General features: G+C 40.1%; 1 protein-coding gene across 4 annotated transcripts in view; it reads right to left on the bottom strand.

Annotated features, from left to right (window-relative positions):
* The window catches only part of dscamb (Down syndrome cell adhesion molecule b), a 106,485-nt gene extending 97,814 nt beyond the window's left edge, over positions 1-8,671 (bottom strand). For all 4 annotated transcript variants that reach the window (XM_078792619.1, XM_078792620.1, XM_058079296.2 and 1 more), the window contains exon 1: positions 8,119-8,671. In XM_078792619.1, the coding sequence (XP_078648745.1) occupies positions 8,119-8,161 (43 nt within the window). In that variant the 5' untranslated portion in view covers positions 8,162-8,671. The remainder of the gene's footprint in view (positions 1-8,118) is intronic.
* Positions 8,672-22,743: the final 14,072 nt, after the last annotated feature.

Here is a 22,743-nt window from a genome sequence, read left to right as displayed (position 1 = left end):
ACACACACATCCTTATTTTCTCCTTTACCTCATTTCTTTCCATTTCTCCACCTCTCTTCCCCCAGCCCCCCGTCTTGGTTTATTGCATCCCTCCCTGTGCCGCGGGCTGAATAAAAAAGAGAGACATTTTCTACACGTCTATTCAATTCTTTGCTCTCTGGCCATCCTTTCCTCAAGTGACGGGGGGGTTGGGGGGCTCTTGGGTACTATACCGACACAAATGTATGCTGAGCATTAAATACCTTGAATGAATCAAGTCTTAATTTCAGCATCTGATCAAACACTAATTAGCATATCCAGACAGAGGCACAGTGCGATACATAATCCTGGCTTCAGTCTATTGGGATGCTTAAAGTTAGACATTTAAATGGTTCCGTATATCTGGGGGCCAAATTATTCCCCTTTGTGGTGGGTAAATACATCACATTCTTTATATTCATTTCCTTGCTATTATATATATTTTCCATGCACCAATATTCACTGAGCTCAGCAGTACTACTACTAAATGGTACAAACGTCAGAATGAAAATTGTTGGGAGGAGGACGAGCGTCTCCTGTACTAACAGAGACAGATTTTATCCAAGAGGAGGCTAAGGCCTGCCCTGCAGCAAAGTGGAGACTATGGAGTATAACACTGTACTGCTGAGAACAAATATTAATATCGCAATAGATTATGTCATTAATTTTCACACGGTTTTAATACTTTGGATGATTTTTGGACAATTTAATATCTCTTTAAAGATGTTTCAGAATTTGGATGCAGTACCTCAGTCACTCATGTTTTTCTTGAAAAACTGCAATTATGATGCAATATTAATTACAAAAATACAACGGAATGTGTGTTTTTTCAGTCTATTAAATTATGGAATTATAAAATTCTATATTAACAATTTTTTTAGACTTTATTAAATTACATGAATGATGGAATTTTTTTTATTTTTTAAATGTTCTTCTTTTTTATATTTGTAAGTATATAATACATATATTAATGTAAATTCATATAATTTACATTCATTCATTCATTCATTTTCTACCGCTTATCCTCATGAGGGTTGCGGGGATATAATATACATTTAGATATAATTATTTTAGTTATTTTATAATGGTTTCTATTAAATTCTATCACTTTTATTTATGTTTTTCTACAAGCAGATATTGCCATGTATCCTATCTGATTTATGTCCAATATATATTATTGGATTATTGCTGTAATGTGATTTTACCTTTACATTTGTCAAAGCAATATCATACCAGTAGAGAAGGAAGATTACAATATTGCTTTGACTTACTGCAGCAGCACACCACAAATGTGCAAAAGAGGTCGGGGGAAATCGAGGAATACCACAAAGTGCAAAGATTATTGACAATGCACTCAGTCTCACACCAGGCAAGGGGAGATCAATGATCAGCCGGGATGGACATAAATCAGCCCCCGTCCCCAATCCGCGACCCTCCCTATTGCATGTCGCACCCACTCAGCTCCCTAATTAAAGTGGTGAACACACCTGCACATACAACAACACACACAACTCCAATATCCTATATTGGAGACAGTGTTTTGTTTTAAAAATGGCGGGCTAAAAATAACTGGTGGCAGCTTAGGTGTTAAATCATAGCATCTGCGCCAGGGTTTAAAAATAAAGAGCAGTGTCAGGAAAACCAAGCTGGACCCATTTGTCTTGGTGTCACTCTATCTATCCAGCCTTGCCTCCTCCATTATCCTGCACCGTGCGGCATCACACACCCAGGCAGTGAAATAGAACACAGAAACACAGATGCAGATGTAGAATATACAAACTGGAAGGTCAAGAAAGACAACGTGGGCTCCATGATGGTAGACATGTAGCAGCATACCAGGCACGTGCGTTACACACCCAGGCCTGAGGTCAATTCCGCTTTGGGCCGCAGTGTGTGTGGAGTTCAAAGCATAGCTGCTGGCCCTGGTATACATGAAGGACTGGATTAAGAGGCAGTATTCATGAGGTCCAGCTCCGATGTTTGTCTTGGTGGGTGATGGATGGCAAAGTCATCACACTTCCACCACCTGTCCTCTACAATGAACAAAAGCTCTGCTGGGACACACAAACACACACACACACACACACACACCACAAGGACTGTAAACAACGTTAGCATAGACTTATGTCACCCGATTGTTGACATTTGGAACCTTATGTTTGGTAGTTCATGTACTCATCTTATACATGATCCGGGAAATATGCCAAAAAGATGTGAATAGTTAGATCACCTATAATGCTAAATTGACGTTTTAATGGTGTTCAAACACTAAAATGTGTCCCTAGAGCCTCTTTATGAGCACCAAAACAAACAAACTTGTTTGCTTCACTTTTAAAAGACTCTCGAACGGTTGCCTTTGTAGGAAAATAAATGATGGACGTCCTGATGGGTGGGATGCAGCATCAAACCTGCCCCCTGTCTGCCCTGTGTATGCACCCAACACTTGCTACACATCTTAAAAGTCTTTGCAGTGTGGCTCACATGTCCATGCTAGTGTAACTGCGTAGGATTTAAATGTAACTTTTCAGGAATCAACTCTGGAAATTATTGAAAAAAAATGTTTTTACTTCAGTTCAAGTACCAATAATCCAAGAAGTACTACTGCAGTCTGAATGGGCGTGTTTTGCCATGCAAGAGTTGGAGAAAAGTACGCACAGAGGTAGACTAAAGTTCTTCAGGTCAAGTGAAAATGGTTTAAAAAATCTGTGTCAGTGAAGCACGTCCGCACGGTGGTGGAGTGGTTAGCATGTATAGGCCACACAGGAGAGTGTGAATAATAGTTTGTCTATATGTGCCCTGCAATTGGCTGATGACCAGTCCAGGGTGTACCCCGCCTCCAGCCCAAATACAGCTGGGATAGGCTCCAGCATACCCGCAACCCTACTGAGGATAAGCGGATGGATGGATGGATGGATGTGTCAGTCAAGTGACTCTTGTTGCACAAAATCCTTGAAATTGTCACAAAAGAAATAAACCATGCAATAAACCGTGCAATAAGCCTGTGGCTTGATCACCATGTACACAGATTTGTGCGATTGTGTGCTTTTGTACTCTTGTGGGACCAATAAAGGCATCTCTGGTCTTAAATGTGCTAGTGAGACCACAAACTGGGGCATGTTTTGTGCACATGCACTTCCGGGACGCATTGCATTAACATTACAAACAAGTACAAGTCATTTTCTGGTAATGTGAATGACTACAAGAAGAATTGAGCATCACCCTGCAGTGCAGACTATTTTGAGCCTACAATTGACCTAATGTGAGTGTTTTTACCTAACATGCTAACCACTCTTCCACCATGCAACTCTAAACCACAATCAACAATTCCTAAAGATCAATGAATTTGAACTCAAATTTGAGTTGAATATGTTACAAGCGGGAAAATCAAAAAGGCACACTTCTTTTCACGGTTAGCACTTTAGCACAGTGCAGCTAAAGTTCTTCCTTCTCAGCTCGAAGCAAAAAAGGTGCATTTACAGCAGTTTCCCCACTAAAGTACCTGCGTGCAGCACAGCACAGTAATATGACATGTCACTTTGACAGGTGTTGAGCGAATTAAAAGCATCCTCTCTGCAGAGAAGCCCAGATGAGGCGGGGGAGCCGGGAAACCCCTGCCAGATGTACTACAACCTCGCTTTGCACGCTTGATCAAACACCTACATCTGGGTGCTGAGGGGCTTTTCTGCCTCGGCGTCTTTCCCTCCGCCGCAGATGCTAAATGATATCGTTAACATTTTAATGCAAGAGACATTTATACGCCGGCTTGTACAATTACACCTCTGTTTAGCGGGAATCCAGACAGACACACTGTGTGATCAGTAATTAGATTTTTCACTGGATGAAGCACGCACAGGCAAGCTAGTGGCCGGAGCTCGCACCTAATTAGAGCGCTAGACGAGACGGGCTCGAGGAGGTACAGTAGAGTAGCCCTCATTATCCGGCGAGTACAGTAGGGGTATCAATTACGATGGCACAGCCATTACCTAGCATTAGTAGCCGGAGTCCCAACAACCCTCCTCCAACGCACAAGTGAGGTAATGAGTTAAGTGGGTCGGTATACTTAAACCAGCCTATTAGATATTCACATCAAAGATGATCTATCACTTGACTGCATGATTTTAGCGCCTAATTAGATTGCGTGTGCTGTGATATCATTGCTGCAATCAACCTGCAATTATTTGCAAGTAAACACTCCTAATGTTCGGGACAGTAAAGCTGGTCGCTTTATTACTTTATGACGGCAGTCATCTTTCCCCACAGTTCTGTCTAATTGGACTCTCATCATTCTCCATCACCCTGCTGCTTGGCCCTTTCTACTCACGGCCAAATCTCATCCATCCATTCACCCCAGTCCCAGACTGTGTTTCAGATCGCTAATATGGGGTCAGGACAAAATTGGCTCATTTATTCTACTGTAAGCTAGAGTGAGAGCTTCCTGATTTCCTTATAGTTTTGCTCCGGGAAAATGTCAGAGATAATTGAGATAAAATTGCATGATCCCCCTGACTGTTACCTTATCGAACACATGCATGATTAAGTCGTTAAGCATCGGATTCATTTTGCATGTAAATGGCTCCATTTCATCACTACTCTTTGCAACGGAATCTGAATAGACCATTTTAGCTTGATCTTGTTTTGCCTTGAGGCAGCTCTCAGGGAAATATCTGCTGTTTTCTATCATGTAGCCGATTTATGATTGAATGGCACCATGAGGAGAAAGGCAATAAACACGCATATCTACCTCTACCTTTAAGACAAGGCCTTCATGCTCACTTCGTGATTGGATTTGACTACCAACAGTACGGTATATTGGCCCCAAGTATACGAAACAGAGCTTTAAATAATGTCACTATTGAAATGTCATTGTAAACTTTCATCATTTCTGATATGGTCCGATTTTTTAATTTGTTTTTAATCATTTGAAAAAATGACAAAAATCATGTCATATGTAATATTTTATGTATATCGCCAACTCACATTCGCGATATATTTTCCATCCAAATATATTTGGATAGAAAAAATAAAATAAAAACTCACAAAATCTGGAGATGCATGCGGTTCATTGTTACATCTAAATGTTATTTTTTAATCCAAAATATTACAAAAACATTTGGAGATACAATATGTGCTTTTATTGGACATTGTAAAGGATTGATACTGTCCCTGGAAAAGCATGTCCAACTGTTCTTTGATATCATAAAAACAAATATCCATATCAAAAGACAAATCCTGAGATGTAGTTTTCTGTTTTTAGGAGAAAAAAAGAAAAAAATCCCAACATTTGTGGATACATACTTTTCATTGTACATTGTAGTATCATACAACCAAAAAATATTTGTATAAAAAGCAAAATACTAGTGATATAGTTTTCTGGTTTTAGGTGAAAACTTTATAAAAATCCTCACATTTGGAGATACATGCTTTTATGAGTTTTATTAAATCATATAAACCGACAACAAAAATACTTTGATATGAAGTAAAATACAGCTTATGATTTAGTTTTCTGTTTTTATGTGAGAAAGTGACAAATCCCAACATTTCAACACACGTGGTTTTCATTGGACATCATTAGGGATGTCCGATATCGGCTTTTTTTGACGAAAACTGTCAAAATATTGTATGCAACTCTTCATTTCCGATACCAATATCAGCCGATACTGATACCAATTATGTGTAACATGACATTTCTCCTGTGGTGGAATGAGCCCAAGTGTGTTGCATACAGCATTTTTTCATCAATTTTCATGATCGGGAAAAGATCTGATAGCGATATCAAATATTTGTATGAAAACACTTGTAATTGAAAGAAAAATACAAAGATCCTCACATTTGGTGATACATGCTTTTCATTGGACGTTGTAGTGGATGGCGACTGTCACTTAAAAAGCATGCATGTCCAACTGTTTTAATCATAAATTATTAATATTCATATTACGAGACAATGAAAAACAAACAAAATTCCTCACATTTGGAGATAATTTTTTGGTGAGTTTTGTAAAAATCATAATAACAACAACAAAAATGTATGATATGTAAAAATGCATTTCTATCTGTGATGAACTGTGATTAATTGTGAGTTAACGATGGACACCTGTGATTAATCACAATCAAACATTTTAATCGATTGACAGCCCTAGTCATGATACTTGGATTTCGAAACCGTGTTGTGTCTGTTCGATCTTTCTGACCATATGACCAACTTTCTCATTAGGACTACTTGTGTACGTGAGGAAATAGACTGAATGGATTCTATAAACATGAGAAAAATTATTTTGAGTTGTCGTACGTCTAACACTCAGCTTGTAGTGTGTCTCTCTCATGATTATATTCTTAGTGCATATTTGCAAGTATTTGTGGATGTAAAAGTACTGTACTTTGAAGAAGTTTTGACAAATATAGGAATCCCGTCCATGTGGTTGCTGTAGATTTTTCCCAGGCTTCTGGTGATTTTTGATATAGACAAAGATGGATAAGCTATGCCATTTGAAAAATACCTGGGGAAGTGTGGATTTAGCATATGACCCCCCCCCCCCCAAAAGAGGACAGGAAATGATTCCATTTTGTCTAAAAACAACGTTGTAACTGCCGATGTGGACTCTCAATCTGATGGCCAATCACAGCAGTGCTGCCATTTTAAAAGGATGTCGTCCTGAAGGTGTATTACCAAACAAAGACCGTCCCGTGATGCAGTGCAGAAAGTGGTAAACAATCTTGAGCACACAAACCAATAACCACCTTGCTTTGCCGGGGGTTCCTTTTTTTCGCCGCACAACAACCATAACAAAATGTTGTATATACGCCTTCTTATGGCGGTTGTTTTTGGACACCCGTTGAGCAGGTTACCATAGAGACAGGCCAGCAAGAATGTGATAGGCCCTAACTCTGAAACAGCAAGAATTGTCTAGAATCCAATCACGGTGCTGCCTCCTGTCTACAAGGTCATTCATTCAGTCGGCCAGTGAACACCTCACTTTGCAGCTAATCAACAACAGTTGATTAAGCCGGAGACAAATCGAATAAAAAACAAACAGCAACAATGATGGTTTAACGTCTACACTCATGGCTGCCTGAATCCTATCAGCTCCTTATGCAATAAAACAATCACAGTCGACCATTATGATTAATAAGGATTCCTTATTGTTCTTTTATGGCTTTCAGCTGAGGGAGCTACCATTTTAGACAGATAGTATCAATAAATGGGGGGAAAAAAGGGGCGACGCCGAGACCAAAATCCATTCCGAAGCTTTAATTTATCGTCCCAGGCAGAAGGGAAAATCCATTTTAGGGACACACCGTCTCCTCCATACAGCTTAGACTTATACGTGTACCAAATTAGTGCTTTCAGCTTTTTTCTTGACCCTCCATTTTGATTGTGTGAACGTTGTCGACCCTCTCTTAGACATTTTCCTGCTCTCCTTTTCCCTTCGGCGACCCTGCATTTTCGTACACACCCAAGCAGCCATAATCCTTCCTTCCTTCATAGCCGATAAGCTATAAACCGTGTCCATTTTTCGCCTATTGATTGTACGTTCAACGGTGCGCTATAGCTCGTGCAAATATTGACCAAAAAAAAAAAACATAAAAAAGGGTACATTCAAATGAAAGGGGGTTTTGTTATTTGAATGAAAATACATGCTTAGTGCATTTTGAAGTGGGCCAGTTTAAAGTTTTTGAGATGACTAATTTACTTTTGTGCAGGAATTCAGACATTCGACAACACATAGGAGCCAATAGACACTAGGAATGTGTTTCTCAGTATTTTTAAACCGGTATTGCACTACCAACTTGAGGAAATAAGCTCAAGGAAGGAGAGCGGCCATTCAAATGTTCATTATATCAAGCACGTCACCTATTACTAGGGGCCTCTGACAGAATAGGTATTTCTTTTTTTTTATATATATATATATAGACAATTTGCATGCAAATGACCACAATAAAATATAAGACTGATTTCAATATTTTGAAGGGTTGATAAATAATGCATGTTTATCAGGCATGCCAAATCATTTTCATGTGGGTCACAGGTGAGCCCCATCCTCCCCTGGCATGTATATGTCACATGCATATCACCATTATAACAATAAAGAATGAGAAGCTCACCATTCAAGATGCTCTGGAACAAGGTAAAAGCCAATATCCACATGCCCTGCTCCGTTCAAGCCCCCCAAAAGCTATGCTTCTTTCTCCTCACACCGGTGGTGCCGTCCTGGGCTTTTCTGGGTGATGCTCAACATTTGTCGCTCCAAGTCACTCACTTTAGGAAAAAAAAAATCTTCCTGTTACTTTTTTGTGTTCCCACTTCACTGGAGCCCCTCACTTTGGAGCATCAATGAGGGCGGCTGGGGGCTGATTGTCTTGGGGAGAGCTGTGCACACTCTCTCCTCTGCTCCGCGCCTTGCTGCTTCTCAAAAAGGATGCTGGAGGAGGGGGTGAAGCCCAGGTGTGTGTGTGTGTGTGCGTGTGTGTGAGTGTATGTGTGATGCTGAGTCAGAGTCGAACAGATCCTCAAATAATAGAATGCTACATCTGCCTTAATTTAATATTAAAAAAAGAAAGTCATGCAGTTTTGTTCAGGGGACTCCAAAGTCAAACCATCTTCATCGCCTCTGTGCGTCCAGCAAGAGGCGAGCAAGCGCATCTTTCATCCCCCGCTGCCGCTCGGCTCTTCTATAATCCACCACACGGACTGTGGGAGCATTGCATTGAATAACCCCCCCTCACCCCCTCACCCCCTCACTCCCCTCCACACTTCTCGCTGCCCCTGCAGACGCTTTAATTCCTCATTGCCTTAAAGGAGCAGAGGCGGATACCGGTCGTGTCCTGAGGGCAACACGCCACTGGAGACTTTATTTGCATGAACGACAGGGGGGGGGAATGGGTGGGGGACCTCAATATTAGGTTTGTACTGTTGTCGATTGTCACGCGAAAGGCACTTTTTTGTAATTAGTGTATTAATAAAACTAATATTGGATCCACTGCACGTGACTTGTGTTTCCATATTGAAGTCATCGGTCACATGATCCAAAGTTTTCCTACCGATACGATGCTGGAGCCACTTTTAAGAAGTTAAAATTGTCTGCATCATCTTACTTTTCCCTGAAAAAGTGTATTTTTAGTATCAACTTCTTCCCATTTTCTCCTCGTTTCCCCGTTTTTGTTTATTAAATTAACAGTACAAAACAGTTAAACTTGTTTTGTTACAGCTTTAAAATATATATCATTTATTCTTGGTTATTTCAATTCAATTACTTTTTCTCATATTACCAAATTATTCGCAGAAGGTTATAACTTTATTCTTCTCTTTTATGAATTAATTCTCATAATTAATAAAAAAGACTTTTCTCTCACACAGTTTCTTCTCGTTTAACTCATTCAATTCAAGCCATTTTTCAAAAGACAACCACTTCCATACCGGCCATGTTAGACAATTTTGACTGATCTTTCATTGCACACACACAATATTGTGTTCTTTGGCAATATATAAATATGGAACCCACTAAATGAAAGATGATAAAAAAAAACTGTGTTTTTGCCTTTTTCTGTTGTTTAGGACTCAACAGTACATAGGTAAGTTTCAGGAAAATATCAGATCCCAACTAAAAAACAAAGAAAACTTTTGTGAAAAGATACATTTCAAGCATAACTTTCACTCTGAGACAAGCATTTTTACTTTTGTGACATGAAGCTCAAATATCGAAACAACTATACCAACATAAACAACACAAAAAGGGCTTGCTTTACATCAAAATAACAATTCATTTATATATCCATTTTCTATACCGCTTATCCTCACGAGGGTTGCGGGCATGCTGGAGCCAATCCCTGCTGTCTTTGGGCGAGAGGCGGGGTACACCCTGGACTGGTGGCCAGCCAATCACAGGGCACATATAGACAAACAACCATTCACACTCACATTCATACCTATGGACAATTTGGAGTCACCAATTAACCTAGGATGTTTTTGAAATGCGTGAGAATACCGGAGTACCCGGAGAAAACCCACACATGCACGGGGAGAACATGCAAACTCCACACAGAGATGCCCAAGCAGGGAATCAAACCCGGGTCTCCTACATAGCTGTGTGTGCACACATGTGCACGTGTGTGTCCATGTGTCCATGTCCCTCAACTTTCTCCTTCTTGTGTGTTTTCTCTAACGTGATTTCATGCCGAGCTCTTAGCAAATGCACTTCTGCCACCTTGTGGCCGTTTTTATGGCTTAAATGTGCTCTGAAGTGAAATGCATGCCATCAACTCTTGTTGCATCTTGTGCAAAAAAAAAAAAAAAACATGTCTTTGGGTTGGGCGTTCAGGATTTTAAAAACATATGAATACGTCTTTGGTATTGAGGGAGTTAATTTAATTTTTACAGTATGCCAATAAGAGGCCAATAAAACAAACTGACATGTGTAGCAAATGGGCCCATGCTACACTTCGGAAGCCCCTGATTTAATGCAATGGTTCTTACCTGGGGGCACTCGTGCCCCTTGGGGTACTTGGAGGAAATCCAATGGGTATTTGACATTTTAAAAAATACATACAAGTGCATCTCAATAATTTACAATATCTTTACTACAATATCGTATTATATCTTTTGTTTATTTTCTTTCAGTAGTTGAATTCAAAAAGTGAAGTAGATTTCCAACACAGAGGGCAAGTACAGTACATCAAGAACCCCAAATTCAGTATCTGATGAGAATTCAATGTCAGAATTGAAATGAACTGCAAAAAATTAGTTAATTGAACTCCTAAAATCAAACCATATTGTAATTCATAACATTGAAGAAATGAACGTCTATAATTGCCCAAATTTAAAGATAAACTTTGATTACTGGACTCATTGTGTGGTTTTGATTTATACAATTTATATAATTGTGGCTCAAGTGGTCTCACTATATAGAGGATGAGTCCTTTCATGAGTGCAAATATATTATAATAGAAGTAAAACGGTCCTTAGGGTCTATGTACATCTATGACAGTTTCAACCAGGGAAGGGCACCCAATGACACATATTAGATGAGGCGCTTTTACATTTTAATATTTAATTGGAACACAATGGACAAAAAGTACAAGGCAAGTGTAACTCATTGAATTCTGCAGGAATAAAGTATAAATACAGCATCGACGCTTGCAGACAATACAGGCTGAAAAGCATCCCCCGCCCCCGAGGCAAACGCATCATGCACACACGCGTGTGCCGCGCCACCTCCCCTCAAACCCCATAATCCAGCCAGCACCAGCGACGCCACCACCCCTCCATTTTAATGCCTGCCTTCGAGTCAAGGGTGTATAGAGCTGCAGCAGCCGTGGAAGCCTGTGGGGCCTGTCCACAGAGCCCACTTCCACTGGATGTGATATTACCAGCAGGGTAGAAAGTCTGCATCTCATTCTCTATTCCACATGACAGATTATACGGAGAGTCCTGTTTATTTACCGCAGGATGTTCACGCTTCTTTTATCTTACTTTTAAGGCTGAGGCAAGGATGCCCTGGAAGAGACATAAACAAAGCAGCGTGTACTGTAGGTCCTTTGGAACATGCTTAGCGCTGCTCCACTGAACTACATCACATGTTCAAAGCTGCACAATTCAACATGTCTGAAAAGGAGCAGGAAGAAGCAGAGCTTTTTTTTAAAACCCACCCCTTCTCCATGTAGACTCCAGGTAGTCTGTTCACTACCTGTGTTTGCCAGGTTACCAAATGTTCTGGGGCAGAACATATAGCATATATACAGATAGTGGCAGAAATTATACAAATGTGTAAAAGTAAAGTTTTAATTTAACAATAGATTAAATAACTCAGGATAAAGCTATGCTTGAGATCCTTGCTCAGTCAGCTTCAGAATTTTACTCCATGTATTTATTGATATGCTACAAGGTTTTGGGTTTTTTTATTGTTGCAGTAGTTCTGGTGGGTGTACACATATTAACATGCATGCATGGTTTTAAAAAATTAGTAGCATCTCTCATCGGGGTCTGCACGCCCCTTCGGAATATTATACATTGCCAAGCTATACCAGATGAAACTAAACATCAACTTCACTTTCCCGGTGGCAGTGAGAAGACAGCCGAGTGAATCAGGGCAGTGGGTCATGCATCCTGCCTGTCATCCATCCTGTCCTAGACTGGATTAGGAGAGCAATGCTGGTGTTTTTAACTCTGCATTATTGGCATCTGAAGCCAAGATCATTATGCATAGAAGAAATACAGACTTGATAGCAAACCTACAGTATCAGCAACAAATGTAAGCGTATGCGCTCAAATATAAAGTATATGCATGTCCAACAGTGACAATATGATATATTTTCCCTAGCTTCAGTCTTCAACAATGTCCGACAGGGATATTTGTTTTTTAAAGGTGTCTTCAAAAGCTTGCAAAATCAAATATGAAGAAGCAAGACAACAATAGATTTGAATGGAATTACAAGAGACTGCAATTGATGTTTTTTTGCAGAGGACATTGAGGGTATTGGTGTAATCCAGCTGCCGTAAATCTTTCATGATTTTCAGGAAAAGGAACATTTGTAAAGAAAGATGAACATAAATAAGTGCAATGGTAGCCCAATATTTCAGCTGACATACAGTACAATCAATGTAATCATCATTCATTTATTATACAGAAGAATAAATACACATATTATACAATAAATGATAATGACTAATACTAAATAAATCAAATACAAATTTATTATATATTATTCACTGTATATATTTGTTATATATGTGTTACTGTAGTCTATTTTGAGCATTTTATTGATTTTGTGTTTTGCAGTGCCAGCTTGGCAACCAACCCTGTCACACTTTCTAGATAACGCACAAGTTGCAATAATGGTAGCATTTACAATGGTGGGGAGGGGGCTTGTGTGTACAGTATACACACCTTCATACCAATGTATACACACATAAACACACTTTCCATACGTTGGAGCAAAGTTGCACTAGTATAAGCACACATTTACAACGTGTGTTTGACCACAAACAAACATGAAGCTAACATCAATACTGACCAAACGACCTTACAGTGACCCAGTGACAGCAGGTGTGTTATGAGTGTATGATGTCGAGTAACATAAATACAGTAGCTCGTGGCCAACAGTTTGTAAAAGGTTCAAAAAGACTGCTATAAGTTTTTTAGTTCTTACTGATAACGCTGATCCAACAGCCATCAGTTCGTGTCCTTATGGAAAACAGGTGCTGAGTTCATCACTTACACAAAGAGGACAGCTGGACAATTGAGTCGCGCCCTACTGATATGAAAGACAATACTCCAAATTTTCACACTGAAGACAAAAGCCTTGACCTTGTCTTCCAACTGACCCCACTGAATGCACCAACTGTGCTATTAGATTAAATTGAGGAATGTGACACCGACTCTGAATTCCTCATAGCTTTCAAAGCATGTATAAAACACATAAGTTATTTAGGGGGAATACATTAAAAATGCAACGCATTCTTGCAGACTTAAATCAGAAATGTAATGAAATGGGAATTGGATTCATTTTGCTGGGAAGCTGGAGCCTATCCCATTCGATTTTGGGGCCAGACATAGGGTACACCCTGGACTGGTCACTAGTCAATTATGGGGTACATATTGTATATACAGAACACAACCATTCATACTAACAATATTTTTAAAATATGCATATACTAATAGCAGAGTTGAAATCATGTGGGTTTGAGGATCTTTGCTGCAGAACTTTGCTTTTTCTTTGACTTGTAGTGTTGATTTTGCAATTGCCAAAAGTGGAAGTTAGTTATGGCCAGTGTAAATAATAATTACTTATAGTAAGTACTAATTTTTTAAAAAAGTAACTGCGGTAGTAACAGAATTACGCCTTAATAAATATAGCAATTTTTGAATTTGAATATTTTGAAAAACTTCAACAACAGTTGTCCCTCTTTTATCGTGGTTAATTGGTTCCAGTCCCGACCATGATAAGTGAATTTCCACAAAGTAGCATTCAATATTAATAAACCATATATTTTCATAGTTAGAGAAAAGCTGTTTACAACTTTCTAATAAGTTTTTAGCACTATTAGAGTACTGTAGAAATGAAATAACACCCCTATAGTCACCTAGTCGCTAGCATAGCAAGTTTCCAAGACAACTAGTTGTGTTTCAAGTGTTTCAAATGGAGTGGAGAAGCAAAGTAAGAAGCAAAAAATGTACCACTTCCACACGAAATGGGAGGACAATTTTTTTCCCACTCTCTATAATGTCAGACATGCCATAGCTTACTCCATGCAGTGTGAAGGTAAGGTACTACAATATCATGACACGTATCATCAGTGTAACATTACTGACACCGAGTGCCCAGAATAAAATAAACCTGTGATGTTCGAACCCCAATGTAGCGAGTGACAACTGTATAGAAAATAATTGGAATTTAGCTTTGTAGTGGCTGTGCTGTTGAGAGATGTTTCATGAGATGGCACCAGGGGCTGAAGTCGTGACCTGCAATTCTCTACCATAACGCAAGGGGACATTGTTTTCCTCAGAGTGAACAACAACTCTTGTTGACTAGCTATTTAACTTCCTGTGTAAAACAATAACAGCAATGCCTATTTTGAATGCTGTTACTCCCAGCACTGGTTCTGGTGGCATAGCAGGAGCCAAGGCTGTCCTGGCTGCTCAGCAGATATTTTTGATCCACTGATACTGATTTTTGGCTTGGGCTGTTTATCCTGACGAATACCGATGATGCGTACTAGTGGAGATTCGAACTGGACGCATCAATCTAAAAATAAAATTTAAAAAATAAAAAAAAAATTTAAAAAGATAATAGAAGAGAAAATGAGCTGTGTTTGGCCTGCCTTGCAAGCACTATGTTGTTTTCACACTTGTTGGCACTAGTTAATCATTTAATTAAGATTTAGAACAACGTTGTTGTGTTTTATTTTAGCATCAAAGTAAACTTCTTTTTACGCAATTATGCTAGTCAACTATTGTCTTGTTTTGTTATGAAATCTAGTGAGAAACACTACCTCCCATCAGCCGCCATGGTTAGTCGTAATAGTCTTTGACATCAGGATATAAATAACTGGAGCACTGCACAATATATTCAAACATGAACACAATATAAGCATGAATAAAAAATGATTTAATTTCTCTCCAGCCATATTTTACAATAAACATGAGCGGAATATAGTTTTGGGTGGGCTTATTGAGTTTTATATGGGCAGGGAGGATGAGAGGAGTGTTATAGTTCATTTTAGCCCCCCTCCCTGCAGCGCGACGCCCAAACCATGATAAGTGAATGTGACAATGAGACCCTTGGGCTGCTGCACACAGGCTTGGCCTTGCTGTGTTGTCGTGTGTGTATGTGTGCGAGTTTGCAGAAGTAGAGCACATATGAGGTAATTCATGAGCACACATAAGGCCAAAGCTCCTTGTTGTGGAAAATACACACTGGCATCAGCTCTGGTGGTCTTCATGTCGTTGTTAAACTCGTCAGGAGTGATACAGCATGTGATACAGCATGTGGTATCTGTAGTGGTCGTGTTGTAGTGGTATTTGAATAAACCATATGCACATTTTTCTTTGTATTCTAATTATCATGCATCCAAATCTAAATTGTGGAAAGTAATGTTGCGAAAGGAGTAACGATGTTAACAAAACAGAGACAACAAACCATGGAAGGCGTGCAGCGGTTGTTTGATTGGTTGATGTTTTTCCAAACGCTAGCAGGAACTAGCGGGAGCCAGCGAGAGACATTGCAAGGCATTGTTTTTTCATGTAAAATTGTCCAATTTACTACATGGTGGACCAAGTGGTTAGCGTGCAGGCAACACAACTAGGAAATCTTGGTTCGATTCCCCCCTTGGACATCTCTGTGTGGAGTTTCCATGTTCTCCCCGTGCATGCGTGGGTTTTCTCCGGGTACTCCGGTTTCCTCCCACATTCCAAAAACATGCTAGGTTAATTGGCGACTCCAAATTGTCCATAGGTATGAATGTGAGTGTGAATGGTTGTTTGTCTATATGTGCTCTGTGATTGGCTGGCGATCAGTCCAGGGTGTACCCCGGCTCTCAGACAGCTGGGATAGGCTCCAGCACACCCACGACCCTTGTGAGGATAAGCAGCAGAAAATGAATGAATGGAAAAGCCTTTAACAGACCTTGATGCATACATTTTTTGTGCCCCATTAGGGCAATAACAGCTTTAAAAAAAGCATAATCCCCCTCCCTCTTTGCAAAACTATATAAAAAGTTTCTGCATGTGTTCTCTGTTAATATTTGTAACGAAATAATTTGATTGACATCATGTTCTATCTGAAGACTTGCCTTGGTTAAAGTCCATTTTAGTTTGAGTCTGACCTTCTAGAACAGATTAATGACACTAACCAAGGCACCACTGTATAAGCTATAATATTAGCTGAGTCTGGTCCAGGCTGACAAACTCTATCGAGTGTGGAATGGTATTAATAATAGATTTTTATTTGGCAGAAAGTGTGTAAAACGCTGCCACCACACAGAGTATTCGCACTGTAATAGGCCGCTCTCTTGCATGGCTAATGAATGGAAACAGATTGGTAACAATGCACAGTGTGCTTCACTGGTCATACTAATTCCATCATAAACTGAATCAAATCAAGTGCTGCCATTTCTTGAAATTGTACTGCATTCCACCATCGCTGTGGTCAAGTCTGCATGTAATCCTATTACCCACCAGAAAAATAGTATAGAGGTGAATTGTAGTTCTGTAAAAAATCATCTTCTCCAGGGAGTCACACATGTTCTGAGCATCCATCCACCCCCCACCCCAAGCTTTTGCAGTCCAGCACCCAAGGCCCCACGTGTGTGCAGGTAATCCCACAGGATGGGGCCCCTTGTTTTGACAACTCTTGTGAAGCCTAGTGTCTCTTACAACAAAACACAGCCTGTCCTATCATCACCACTCCTTGGTCGCCCTATAGGGCGATCAGGTTTCCTGTGCGCTACGCCAGCCATTAGCTCAGAATAGAAACAATCTCAACGCTGGTATAATGATACCCTTTGTTTGTTAAGACAATGACATTGATAAGAGACAAGGCACGCTCATGGCTTGTGACAGGAGCATGTATAAAGTTACAAGCCGTCTGCGCAGAGGTGAAGTGGGAGATCAGGCGAGTGTACGCTTACCAAGTGGCAGGCATCAATCGGCATGAAGACACATGCATGCTCTTCATAATAGAATGCGGCAACTGTGCGGAGAGGAGGTTGATGCAAAGGTCAACAAAAAAAGCAAAGAAAATGAACAAAAATGTACACCGTAATTGTAGTCTCTAATAGTCCTCTACGAAATTAAATAACCATTGTAGCAAGTTGGCAGTGGTTGCATTTGAAGTATCAAGAGTGATCAGCGTCGAGGCGCTTTACCTAACTCTACATGCATACATTTAAAACGTTTGTTGCACACCTCAGCTGTTGGTGTGGAACTCATGCATGTTGCACTTGCTGTGCCGTGAATTAATGGTAAAGGTTTTATTTCATTTGAACATGCATCAGATTACAATTGAGTGAGTGCATCCCATAATCAGTTCCCAGTTCCAAGCTTATTAAATCCTACCCCTCCATCTGGTACTTTTACAATCAGTAACTGTTACATTTGTTCACTTCCTGCTTTCCATAATACAGTTTAAGGTTTTTTTTTAAATAATAATAATATTTATAATAAAAATATTTTTTAATTAACTCATCAGTGCTATTAGTGCTGGCTACATTAAAATAGTACGACATAATGTCTGGTATAGTCCTTTTCAGCATGACTTCCTGTTTAGATGTAGGCAGTCGCCTAGTTTGCTATAGCGAGAAACGGCCTTGGTACCTACTTTTGCTAATGGAAAAGCATTCCAAGCAAGTAGCTGAGCTGAGTAGACAGTGCAGTGGCAAAGGGACATATTTGGACTTTCATTCAGTTGGCCTTTATGTGAAAATTCCACAAAATGCTTGGTGGGATACGTTGTGGTCGTCTATGACGTTGTTATTTCCGTGGAAGTTAAAGTTGCCACTTACTCACAGTGAACAAGGAAACATATTAGCTATAACATGCGAAGCACCATTGCAAAGCAGACACGCATTTCACCCATTTGAAGCTGCTATGCAACACGTCGCAGTAACCTTTTCTCACCTCAGTCTACCACGACACACACCTCTGTTCAAGCAATCCTGCTCAGGCTGCCTTTGGTTAGCCCCGAGGCCAGGTGGAGAATATCTGTAGCCAACCTTGACATGCTCAACTAGGATGCTGAAGGGGACAGAAGTGGAGGGAAGAGAGGAGTTTTAAAATATATATAATGAAAGGCAGCTTGGAGGTGTGGCAGAAATCAGAATGGAGGCTGGGGAGCTGATGGATCAGGGGAGAAGCAGAAGTGGAATGACTTCTGTGATTTGTACTCTGACTGCATATGCGCCTGGTCTCCATCTCCTCAATTGTCTGCTTGAAAACTGAAAAATCAATACAACATGAACTGTATCCCCATATGAACTGGATCATTCAAAAATATATACAAAAAAAACAAAACACAAGCGTCATTTTTCAGCCATTTTTCAAACTCAAAACAAGTTCCTCCCAATTATTTCTTAGTTTGTCGTCTTTCAGTTGCTTCTTAACAAATAAACATGATAGAGAACAAGGAGTGAATCTGTCTTGTGTTGTTGAGATATCTGACTTCTCGGCTTCACAACTCAATCTGACTCAGGGTCGCGGCGTTGCTTAGTAACCATGGCACACTACTGACCTTATCTATGTGGTCATAAAAATGTATGAAGAAGCCCCCTCTATACACACACACACACACACACACACAGGCCTTTCCTGGACCTCCTCCCTGTAAACCCTCCTGTGCGTTTTCCTCCAACCAGACCATCACCTCAATGCCCTTATCTCCCGCATCATAGAGCATCTAGCCAGGGGATAAGCACCCTCTCCCCCTGTGAGAAAAGCTCCATGCTCTTATCTGCCCCCTCTTTTTCCAAGATGTCCATGCTATTTACTAAAAGACAATGCAACGAAGAATTCACAGAAAGAGCACTGGTGGGCGGTCGTGGGAGGCAGAAGGATGCAGATTGCGTGCTATGAAACTGATAGATCTCAGTGAGGAAAGATGGGCCACACTCGAGTGCCAACACACTGCAGCCAGCAAGGTGAGCCCAGCCTTCAAGAAAATGACGGGCAGAGGCGAGACACTGCTCGGATAAAGGTGAGCCCTTCCTAAATGGTTTTACATCCTAATAAAAGGGAAGGAACTCCAGGTTTGGATTTGGGACAAGCAACTGCAGCTGAGCAAATCAAATTAAACATTCAAACAATTTAATGGAATGAATGAATAATATAAAAAATTACTTTACTCATATTACTCATTTCTTCTTTTTATTTTATTTCATTTTACTACAAGTTATTGTTTCAAATTACAGTTACTAGTTAAAGCTACAAGTTATAGTTACAATTAGTACTTATAACTTATAGTAACTTGTAATTAAAAGGTTAAGATAACTTGCCATTATGGTATGGTAATAAGTTGTGGTACGCATCCCTACTTTATAATGACCACAGTGGCAGCTTCCAGGCTTCCAACGTATCTTGGTGGGTTTCAGTGTGTTACACTAACAAGGGATGCTGGTGGACGGCATGGAGTAGCGCCTGGAGGCAATAGCATTGTAGAAGCGATCCCGACTTGCATGGCGGCCTGTTTAGACGATCGCCTCAGTGACTCATCTGTGTGTCATGAATGCTTATGCTATGAATGAGATACCTTGCACAGAGGCCAACGACAACAACATCACGGAGGGATGTGTTGCTGGTGCAAACAACATGTGAGACACCATGCTTAGTCACAAAACAGCTTGGAAAGTTATATGGGTTACAAATGAATGTGTATGCATGCATCTGACAGAATTTCTGGCAGTAGTAAAGTAGAAAATTTGACATTGAATTGTGTGCAAAGTGGAAAACATCACAAATGTGGATGTTTTTACATCCACATGCAGATGTCTTCATTGTCCAAAGCTGGGAGATGGCCATCATTTGGCCTAGCTTAGCATATCGGCCCGTGGAGCATTCACATTTGAGCTCAACTGAACCACACAAGGGCTTCCTTGTAAGCTTGTGAACTTCAGATGATCACGTTCACAAGACCAAACGAACCGTACTAGCACAGCAAACGCACCAGAGTTCCCTTTAAGCTAACATGTCAACACGCCCTGAGAAACAAACAGCAGCTCCAATGTTTGTGTTGTTGAGGCCAAAAGGAAGGCATATGGATGCGGGTGTATATGAGATAATGCAGTGCAGCCCACTCTCCTCTTCCCCTCTCATCAACTGTAACGATCAGGGCTCAGGATTAAGCAGCAGTGTCCCAGTAAAGAAGCTCTGTGCTGCCGTATGTAGGACCACTGCTTCTCCTAATCTGCCTAGTTTACTTATGCAGGCACACATGATTCTGCTCCAACAGTTCAGCCTTTGAGGTGAGGCCCAAGAATGGAGTAGAGCGCCTTACTGTGGCCAAGAGTTCAACTGCAAGCAGGATGGAAACTTATGAGTTCCCATATTATATTATATATTATATTTTTCTTTTTAACGTTGTTCTTGCATGTAGGTGTTTCAGGTTTAGTTCTTCCCTGAGAAGTGTTGTATGACATTTTTAGGTAATAGTTTATTGTTAGCTTTATGCATTATTTTAGCTGTTTGTAAATTAACTATATGCTGAAAACGGCTTCCAGAGTGGGAAAACACCGGCTGGTTATTTCCATATGGATTAGTCGTTAGGTGACTAGAAGTGAGCTTTATTATGACACACAAGTGTGCCTGGTGTATTATATTGTTTTCACTCAGTTTTCCGTTTCTGTTCATTTACTAATCCGGCACGGTATGGATGCAACTTTTTGTCAACATGTCCAAAAAATAAATCATCACAAGAAGGTTCCTCAGTGGACAGGCCCAAACGATCATTGTTTGTTCAGCTTTGAATGTGTGTCTTACACTCGCAACTGTACGAGGTGCATTAACATGGTTCATAAATTAGTGTTTGCTCAAAGGTTTTCAAAGTGTGGCAAAGTGAGCTCAGAGTTATATTATACGTTTGGGGTCTCCCAAATCCCGTAAAAACTGATTTTCTGGACCATATTTGGGTTTTTTTTTCTACTCACATTAATCTATGTTTACTTGCTCATTTTGCCTTTTGACGTAACTGAAGTTAGCCTAACTGATATCATTTTTTGTCACGCTGTTGTGCCTCCCCTGAAATCTTCTGGAGCCTAACAATCTATTTGTACAATTATGTACTTGTCTCAAATGGATAATTATTTTTTTATGGTCATGGTTTTATTGAAGAAAACAATATATGTCCTTCCTCACGCATTAATTACATTTGTTGTCAGCTCATGATAGCAATTTTGCAAAGTTTAGCTACTAATGTTAGTTATCATTGAATGTATAGCAACAACAAAATGACTGCAAATTGTTGGTCACATGTTTGAGACTGCTTTCGTGTATGCCCAAGCACAGCAGACATATACAGTATGTGTCTACAAGAGCGTGGCAGCCATGAATGCCTGTCATCTTATTTGGGCCCCAATTCCTTCAAATCCGGCCATTTTTTATGCCCCTTCAATCCAGGATCTAAAACCTTGCTGCAGATAACCTGACCCCCAGTACTGCCTGCAGTGCACACGACTGACACCTGCAGGTCAAATGCAATTGATTGAATATGTGGAGATACAAAAAAAGGGCATAAATTCATAAACATTGCAAAAAGACATCCCAAATGTAATGTTGAGACCTCAAGGGCAGTTAAAAACTACAGATGATTGTACTGTGACCCAAATAAATCTATTCATGATGTTGCAGATTCAGATTTTGCAGGCAGTAATATACAATTAAGCCATGCATTCAAAGTTCCCTTCATTTTGATGTTCTCAGGCCGAGGAAACATTGCAAAATCACAGGAATTAAGCAGGAAACATGCTCAAATTGTCTCTTCACAAGACTCACAGCATGACAAGCGCTCACAGGAAGGATGCGGTCACAGCCTTTGCTCACATTATTCAGGTTATTGTAAGCATGGTGGTTGAGTACAGCTGGGGAAGAACAAGGAAGATGAGGATGGGCATGTGACGAGTCTAGCTGAAGACTCATGGAGGAATTCACAGCCAGACAGTGGTTGCCTGTGTGGAACAGGCAGCGTAGAAAAAGGACAGCAACGTCTGTGATGCAGTCTAAACGCTGGGAGTTGCACATTCTCTTGCTTTGTGTGGACTTCTTTGCACGAGAAAAGTAAATCCTGGTTGTAAGATAACGGCTTATATCGCCACCATGTCTAAAGACTGAAGTTGTAAATGATCATAGAAAGCAAATAGTTACTAATAGTTACAAGTTACTAATGAAGTGAACATCTAAGCTTTGTGTTATAGGTCACAAAGCTAATTACTGTACTATCTAATAATATATTTCAATAATTAATTAATTTCAGTTTTCAAATATTCCAACGGCCACTACAAAAAAAATAGCTGTGGACTGAAAATGGCCCCTGGGGTTTAATTTGGACACCCCTGCTTTAAAGGGGAACTTTTGGGGAATTTTGCCCGTCATTCACAATCCTGATGCAAAACACATTTATTTCCCTTTTCTTTGCATTTTGGCACAAAAAAAATATGAGCAAGCTAACAACAAACATCATGGGAAATACCTATTTTGACCCTCACAAAAAAACCCTAAAAAAATGGCAACAGTGTTCCATTTACATAATTGA

This window comes from Doryrhamphus excisus, linkage group LG8 (assembly GCF_037039965.1).
Source record: "Doryrhamphus excisus strain RoL-2023G ecotype Guam linkage group LG8, RoL_Dexc_Guam_v1.1, whole genome shotgun sequence".
In the NCBI taxonomy this organism is placed as follows: Eukaryota; Metazoa; Chordata; class Actinopteri; order Syngnathiformes; family Syngnathidae; genus Doryrhamphus; species Doryrhamphus excisus.
This window is presented reverse-complemented; position numbering and strand designations above follow the sequence as displayed.